Genomic DNA, 9,093 nt, shown 5'->3' with positions numbered 1-9,093 from the left:
TCATTGTATTTGTTATATTAAATGCTCTTTATTTTATAAAGTGCCAACCATGTTACAGAAAATAGATTCACAATAAGATTCATTTAATATGATGCCTTAATATATGTGATCTTGTTAAAAGAACTTCTGTACTAAACTCATGCATAAGTGTAAATATGGCTCATATAAAGTTATTTGTCCCTTCTTCCCCACTCCTCTCTGAAGTTTTATCTTAAATGATGACAATCACAGATTTGTTTGTAAAAGTCTATTTTACTGTTTCTTCTAGATAGTGCTGGGTTTATTTATTCTGAAATTTACAGATTAGAATGGGAAACACCTATATCGTTTACTCTAGCCCCTTATTTTATAGATGAAATTCATTGAAGTATTAAAAGGTGTAGCCCATACAAATAGACTTGTCCTAAGGTAGCACTGATGCTGTAAGGTAATACTCTATGCATTTCAGATGCTGTCCGTATAAAATTCAGATATGCCTGAAAGAGGAGGAAAAAAATGGAAAGGATGAGGGACTTACAAAAAGAGAAAAGAATTGAGATGTATTATGTACATGTAGCCACTCCCCATGATAATGGTAATATGTACGTACCCTAGATGTTACTAAAAAGTATAAAACTTGATTCAGTTTGCTATCATTTAAGTAAAAGTGTCAATATATTGTCATCCTTAATTTTTTTCCCCCTAATAGGCAGGGTCTTAGACCTATTCCCGAAGCAGAAATTGGATTGGCAGTTATTTTCATGACTACAGAGAATTACTGTGATCCTCAGGGCCGGTCCCACACAGGTAATTAAAGCATTATTTTATTGATTCTTTAGCAACTTTCTTGTATAAATTGATAATAGACTGTACTTTACAGTTATGGTTGCCAACTGTGAGCATATGTTTTCTTTCTAAACTCATCTCTTTATACATTTATTTACTTAAGAAATAGCTCTGCTGTGTACTAGAAATTATTCTCCGTATCAAAAATTGATTGGTGAATAAAGAAGGTCACAGTTCTTCTCAACTTTATATTCTAATGCTCAAGATTCAAACAGTAAGCAAACACATAAGTTTGGGTACAAATACAAAAGGAAAGTAAAGCAAGGTGAAGTGATAGTGTCAGAAAGCACTCTTCTAGCCAGGTGGTCAGGCGAGGTCTCATTAAAAATGCAATGTTTGAGCTTTGTGCATCCTAAATGAAGGGAAAAGGCAGAACCTTGGGCACCTGGCATCATTTCTGGTAGAAGGAACAGATCACTGTGTCATGGAAAATAGATTGTAGGGGTCCAAACTGGAAGTGGTATATGAATAGAAACCTATTTTGGAAGTGCTTAGAGAGATAGTCACTGTTCTCCTTCAACTAGAGTTGCTCAAAAGCATTTAAAGGGGGCCAAGGAGATGTCTTGGTAGAATAAGTGCTTGCCTGGCAAGTGCAAGGGCCTGAGTTCAATTCCTGGTTCCGTTAAAAAAAAAAAAAAAACCTTGAGGAAAAGAATGTGTGTTAAGCACGTACAATTTTTTTTTCTTGTCTAAATAATATAACTATTTACTTAGCATTTACATGGTGTATTGGGTAGTGTAAGTAGGGAGATGATTTAATATATATATGAAGATATTTAAGTTATTTGCAGACACGATCTCATTCTATATAAGGGACTTGAGCACCATCTAACTGGGAATTGGAGGATTCTGGAACCAATCCTCTGGATACTAAGAAATGACTATTCTTATACTTTTTTTTTTTAAGAAATAAGTTGACCTTGGTATAATAGATTGTATCTACAGTTAAATCATGATAGCTTTTTGAACAGGAGCTGGAATATTTTTAATACATTAGTTTACAAACAAATCTATGATTGACTTACAGAAATCTGCCCTGTTGTAAAGTAACTGATAGGTGGACTAAAGTGTATTGTCATGTGCTTGGCTTTGCATACACTTCTGACCTGTCCTAGCACGCTAGAACAATCTTCCCAGTAGTGCTTAAAGGTCAGAGTAGAATCTTTAAGATTTGTCCTAAAAACCAAAATTAAGGAACAGCAATTGCACTTTCCAGAAAGGGAATCAGACCTAAAACTGTGGCTACATCATTCACCAGCTATGTAACACTGAAACATTACCCGAGCTTTATTGTTCCTCTTATTTCTCACTGCTGACAAAAATAGTACTGTCTTCTTCGCAAGAAATTTTTTTCATTTTTTTAAAATGTATTTGGTACAGGATCTCTCTACACAGCTCATACACACAGTGATCCTCCTGCTTTCAGCCTCCCCGGCTCCAGGATTACAGGCATGTGCCCAGACTGTGGCCAGCTCAGCGAGCCCTGGGGATGAGGCCAGTGCATCATGTGGTGCCAGGGATCGAACCCCAGACCCTGGGCTTGCCTAAGCAGGCCCTTAATCTGCTGAGCTACCTCACAGGCCCACAAACTTGTTATAAGGACACCACGAAATTCTCCATGACTGTGTCAGGGAAATAGTAGACATCCTCTAATTCTTTGTTGCATGTTAATCCATTCTGTCATTTTTTACTTGAACTGAACCATTAGATAAATTCTTTAATCACTGTCATCTTGGTTGTTTGCACTGATAAGATCAACATAAATGAAAATAAAGTCACATCTCCTATGAAAAGGAAAAAAAAAAGAAAGAAAGAAATAAGTTGACCTTGGGGCTGGAAAGATAACTCAGAAGTCTAAGTGCCTGCCTGGCCAGTGCAAGATCCTGAATTCTGTCCCTGGTACTGCAAGCCATGCCAGCCCTGAAACCGGACATGGTCGTGCACCTGTAATCCCCAGTGCTGGGGAGGCTGAGACAGGAGGATCAGCCAAAGTATGTAGCAAGACCCTGTATTAAAAAAATAAATAAATAAAAACTAAAGAAAGAAATAAGTTGACTTTGCTGTTATAAAGATGATTTATTTTTCCTTTCTTGGCTTTTTTTTTTTTCAGTACTAGCAATCAGATCCAACCCCTTAAGCATGCTAGGCAAGCACTCTGCCACTGAACTACATCTTTGCCCCTTTTTAACCTTTTTTTGTTTGTTTGTTTGTTTAATTTTGAGACAGAATTTTACTAAGTTGCCCAGGCTAGCCTGATCTTGCGTTCTTCTTGCCCTAATAGGCACATACCACCATACCTGGCTTTGAACTTTTCTTTGTCCTTCACGTTAAGAGAGTTTTGCATTTATTGTTTTTAGCAATTTTCTCTTTCTTTGTGTAACTACCAAACCATCCACTCTAGTGCTGTGCACATTTATTTCCTTCCTGAGTTCTTTAATTCTTAGCATTTACTGGACTTTGTTTAACTAAGTGATTTTTACCTCATTTTTACTCTACAGTCCAGCAGTATATCTTCTGAGGGCTCTGCCTTCCTTGGGCTAAATGACAAGGAATATATCAAGCTAGATTTTGGGAGGAGTGAATCATTTAGACCCTAAAGACCAGAAATTGATTAGGTTTGTAGATCATTAAAATCATTATAATTAAATTTGCAAAACAGTCCCTATGAGACAGAGGACATCATATACATCTCTCATGTACAGAGATTAAGCAACTTGCCAGAGGTTACATATCAAGTAAGTCATTCACATTGACTCTTTTAAGTCAAAGGCATTGTGACATTACGTTGCATTACAGATAGCTTATATTTTGGTGCTGCATTGAGAAAAGATAATCTGGAACGATGGAGCATAGAGAAATAGATAGCCATTGCTTTAAAAATATGTCAGGATAGTATTTTATTATTTGAATAAGAATGTTTAATAGACCTAACATTGTAGCTCAGTGTTGAAGTGCTTGACTAGCATGCATGAGTCCTTGGGTATGATCACCAGCTCCACAAAGATGGGGAAAAAAGAGATGAAAATTAATGCACAATTTAAAAAAAATTTTAAATGCTACCAAAGTTGAGGAAAGTTAGAGATTTATAGCTACTTTATGGCCAAGCAAATCCTAAAATTTGGCTTTCTGACTACCAGGCCAGCACTTTTTCTTATGTGTTATTTCATACAAAAGCAAAGTTATGTGGGTCAATAATAGTATTACTTCTTTCACATATTCATAGGTAGATTTATATGGATTCCAAGTCATGAGCCTGTGTCAACAGTTTTATAGCAGCCAGTTTTGGGAGAACCCAGTGAATGCATGCTTCTTTCTCTTCTTCCTTCTTCCTGGTTTTTTTTTTTTTTTTTTTTTACTTTTCATATTTGTTCATTCTTTTAGTCAGTATTATTTATTGAGCTTGTGTTATATAATAATAATCATGCTGGAGATGAGCGTGTGAGTAGATCAGACCAAATTTCTATGTTATGGTACTTTTAGGAAAGAGAACATTATGTAGATAATCCATTGTTAAAAAACAACTAATCCAGTCATTTTAGGTCATTAGGTTAGCTTATAAATGTTTCTTTTTAATGATTATTTAAACATTTATCATTTTTACTTTCTACAAACTTCTGTGAAAGCTAAAATGAATTGTTGAGTTACTGTTCCTTTAGGGAAATGTCTGAGCTTCTAGTTGACTTAACGTCAGGATGATGACAATAGTCATTTAAATATCTGAATTTAGAATCATTAATAAACATTTATTAGGTACCTTCTATGTCATTAGTACCTAATAGAATGATATTGTAGTATAGGTACTTGGTAAATGTCAAATTTTAAAATCTTTCAATTAACAGTTGAACTTCTCTACTTTTTTTAATACCAAATATTGCTTTAAGAGTTAGAGATATAAAAATGAGAGATAATCTTTAAGTCTAATAAAGCCAAGTACCATAAAGTGAAGAGAATGATAGCAGCTAACATTGGTAAAGTACTTACTATGTTCCAGGCACTTTTCTAAGTGCTAACTATGTATCAGTTTTTTTTTACTCTCAGAACAATTCTGTGAGAAAGGTATGGTAGTTATTCCCATCTTACAGATGAGGAAACTAAAGCTTAGAGAAGTTAAATGTTATAGATCACAGAGCTAATGATACATGATTTTACTACAGTAATTGGCAGAGTACTATTCACACTGAAACAAGGAGCACCTAATTCAGTGCAGAAGTATACTAGGCAGCTTTCAATCTCAAACACAAAATACCTGACACCCACAGTTTAAGGAAGTGCAGGGTTGATTTGGCTCACAATTTCAAGGGTTGTAGTCCATGGTCAGCTGACTCCAAGACAGCAGCTTCATAGTGGAGAAAGTGATGGAGTAAAGCTGTATCCAGAAAGCAGGGCAGGTGAACAGTGCCACAGAAGAATGAGCCAGGGACTGGATAGAGTACCTGGGGTCATGTCCCTATGACTCACCCACACACATCCAGAAGTATGCTTTACTGTCCTCTAGGTGCTCCCAAGACAGTCTATTTGAAAATCAATTTGACTGTCACAGGAAGTCTCAAAAGATATATCCCAAGTTGCTATTCTAGTAAGTAAATGATGAAGTAGTCTTTGTAGTTTATAGAGTAGCAAAAATGTCAACTGTTGTAATATGCTTTCATTTCAATAATGTGTTTCTTTTCAAAATAGAAGTTCATTGGTTGTGATTTATGTAGACGTAAGGTGAATGTACTTTCTTTGGGGGATAAATGTGTTTGGTCTGCTGCCTTAAAACAACATTTGCATTTAGGTGGATTTTATTTTTTATTAAACTGGTAGTATTTCACAGCAAATATTTGATGTATTTTTAAAATCATTTGGTTTAGATAAGTCTGTCATAGGGCTGGGGAGATAGCTCAGTGGTCTAAGCATTTGTCTGGCAAGTACAAGAACCTGGAGTTCGATCTCCAGTATCACATGTCATGCCAGCCCCATGGGCCCTTCTGTGCAGGCCACTGAAACCGGGCATGGTGGAGCACGTCTGTAATGTCAGTGCTGTGGAGGCTGAGACAGGAGTATCACTATGAGTCCGGTCTGCATAGTGAGACCCTGTACCAAATAAATAATCAAGTCCATAATGAATGCTAGCAGGCTAACAGGATATTTTCTATGTAGTTTTTGTTAAGTAGTTAGTTGTGCTGACTGGAGACAACCATGAGGTATATTGCCCAGCAGGCAATGGATGCTGTAATCCCCTCAGCATGGCATGGTCTCAACACTTTTCAGTGATCAGATGTCCATTTTTTGTTGGGTAATTGTGATTTTTTTTCTTTTCACTTACATGATGTGCAGGATTAAAGACAACAACTCCAGGGCCAAGCCTTTCACAAGGGTGGTCAGCTAATGAAAAACTAATGCCAAGTGCTCCTTTGGATGCTACAACATTGGAAACTGACACAGAATGGGACCAGGCTGATACATGGTAAACTGTTCGTTAACAAGAATTGTTTTTATTTTATCAATAAATAATTACTGTGTTCCAGAAGAAAAGTTAGTGTCATTATCCACTCATCTCAAGAGATACAGTTTGGATGAAAGGGATGCTAGGGAAAATAATAGGAGTAGAGTTAGCAGGTTTCTGTAAGGAATCAGTGAGGAAATGCTATGTATTGGGGGCTCTTTGCCTGTCGTCACTACCTACTCCATGGTTAGCATGGAAGTTGCCATGGACATCTTTTAACTGAATAAGTATGGCTCTGTTCCAGTAAAACTTCATTTACAAAGCAAGTGATATATCTGATTTGATTTACAGGCTATAGTTAGCCAACTTTTTTTTAATTTTTGGTTTTGTACTAACATACATGAAAGACTTGTTACTTGAACAACAGCTTTATCCCTATGGGTTTTCTTTGTGTATATGTTTAGACAGTTGGGTTTTTTTGGTGAAAGAATACCAAAGATAGTATTTGTTCAAACATATTTTGTAAATCTGGGGGCGGGGGTTTAAATATTTTTTATGGTGGTCTAGAGCTTTATACTAGAAACTGCTGTATGGGTAGATACATCAGTTCATCCAAAATAATATAAATATCCCACTGTGTGATATTAAGTAACAAGTTTATTTTGATTTTTCACTTTTATTGCCGTACTTTTACATGGAAATAATTTAAAATTACGAACTAAAAACAGGAAGTGTGTAGGATTATCACTTATTAAGTTATAATCAATAATTATACCTTATTGTAGGATAATCAGTGGATATTCCATGTATATTTGACAGTTGTTATAGGTGAGAGTAAGACCTGTATGGGATGCAGAAGGGTAAGATATCGCTCTTCCTTGGGGCATTTAGATGACAAAGGGTCTTCCTGGAATGATGAAATCTGTTCACTGAATTATTATCTAAAGATGATCTTTTAAGGGCTGGACAAATAGCTCAGCAGATTAAAGCTCCTGCAAGCAGGTGCAGGGTGCAGAGTTCGATCCCTGGGCCTGCTGTGCCGGCCCTGCTCCTGGGACATGCTGAGACAGTTGATTAAGACTAGGCGTGGTGGCAAGCACCTATAATCTCAACACTTGGGAGGCTCTTAAACAGGTGAATTACTAGGTATCTGATCTAGTAGTGAAACCCTGAACACCCTGAAGACCCTTCCCTAAAATACAGGGGGAAAAAAAGAAAAAATCTATCAAAGTTACCTTACATTAGAACTGTTGAAGAATCTTTGTTTTTGGATAAAAAATGTTAACTTGACAGTTACCTTGGATTCTTTTCTTTTGTTACAGTATGTATTCTAATGGAAAGCCAAAAGAAATAATCTCCAGAATGGAACAAAAATTTGGAACATTGTCCCAAGAAATACCTGATGTAAAAGAACTCCCCAAAACAAGCTCCAATAACATAGTATCAGATACTGTAGGTAGGGCAAAAATCCAGAACTATCAGCTTTCACCACCTAAATTCTCCAGTGTAAATAAAAGAGATAGGGCTTCTCAACAGCAGCAGACAAATACCATTAGAAACTACTTTCAGCCATCTCCCAAAAAAAGGTATGTTTTAAGTAATTGCTCTACTATATCTCTGTAAATCTAGTATTTTTATATTGCTGTAGAGTAGTAGTCTTAGTTTGTTCTGTTTAAAGGTGTTTCTGGCAAAAGCTGTGGCCCTCAGGCTCACTCCCTCAGTAGTGTACCAGTCTACTCCTTCCTGAAACTATTAGACAGCCTTAACTGTATCTTACAACTTACCTGTTGTTTTATTTGCTACATTCTCTTGAAGAAGAATTCACTCATTCAGGTTTCCTAATCACCTTTCTGCCTATTTCCTTTGATCACCTTTCTTGTGAGGTAAAGTTACCTATTTTCCTCTGCCACCCAGGTTCTTATTATCAATGTCTTGTCAGGGCCTTCCTTGCTATGTGTATCTACTGCTGGCTCCTTCCTCCGACTGACCATCTGCATCATTACAAAAACTTCTCAGTCGGTCTTCCTGTGCAGTACCCTGATAATAAAATTTCACCTTTAATGTTCAAGTTCAGCATGAATCCAATAAGTTCCTAGAGAAAAGAGACTCGGGCCTGTATCTTCTCTGGGCGGTGGTACAGTCAATCCACTTAAACAGTGTTCAGTATGTACAGTATTGAATGAATGGTGCAGTGTTGTTTCAGATATCCTTAGTGATATATTCATATAATATTTGCAGTACACAGCTGATGCCATATTCTAGATTTAGTCACCTAGTTGATTATCTTGAATCTAGCTCTCATTAATTCATTAGGTTATATTCCTAGATTAATTTTTCCCTGCCCACAAGTTCTTTCTACATTATAATGTAAGGTGTTCTCTCCTGGCATTTTAGGTCCTTTTTTTTTTCTTTGTTTTCCTCCAGACAGTAGAATGTGTGGATTTTGTAGTGATTGATTGATTGATTGATTGATTGATTGATTGATTTCTGAGTCAGGATCTCTCTGCAGTTCAGGTTAGTTTTGAACTCGCCATGTAGACAAGGCTGGTGTCAAACTCAGTGATTCTCTTGCCTAAGCCCCTTTGCATGCTGGGATTACAGGCATGCACTACCATTCCTGACTCAGATATTTGTTGATTTCTAGTGTAATCAATGAATTAGAGCAGATTGAGAATTAAATGGAGGGAGTTGTAAATATTGCCAAATAAAAACTTTATGTAGCCATATTCATTTTCTGGTTTTGTTTTCTTTTTAAATTTAAGGGAAAGGGAGGAAGAAAACCAAGAAATGTCTTCATCCAAATCAGCAAGAATAGAAATGTCTTGTTCTCTTTTAGAGCA

The 9,093-nt window shown here is 36.4% G+C and overlaps 1 protein-coding gene across 1 annotated transcript in view; it reads left to right on the top strand.

Moving 5' to 3' along the window:
* The window catches only part of LOC101576133 (nibrin), a 56,999-nt gene that overhangs the window by 31,552 nt on the left and 16,354 nt on the right, over nt 1-9,093 (top strand). The window contains exons 8-11 of the mRNA XM_004639351.2: nt 689-786; nt 6,145-6,274; nt 7,576-7,839; nt 9,016-9,090. Of these exons, the coding sequence (XP_004639408.1) occupies nt 689-786; nt 6,145-6,274; nt 7,576-7,839; nt 9,016-9,090 (567 nt within the window). The remainder of the gene's footprint in view (nt 1-688; nt 787-6,144; nt 6,275-7,575; nt 7,840-9,015; nt 9,091-9,093) is intronic.

The sequence above is a fragment of the Octodon degus genome, unplaced genomic scaffold, assembly GCF_000260255.1.
Source record: "Octodon degus isolate 3935 unplaced genomic scaffold, OctDeg1.0 scaffold00110, whole genome shotgun sequence".
Lineage (NCBI taxonomy): Eukaryota > Metazoa > Chordata > Mammalia > Rodentia > Octodontidae > Octodon > Octodon degus.
This window is presented reverse-complemented; position numbering and strand designations above follow the sequence as displayed.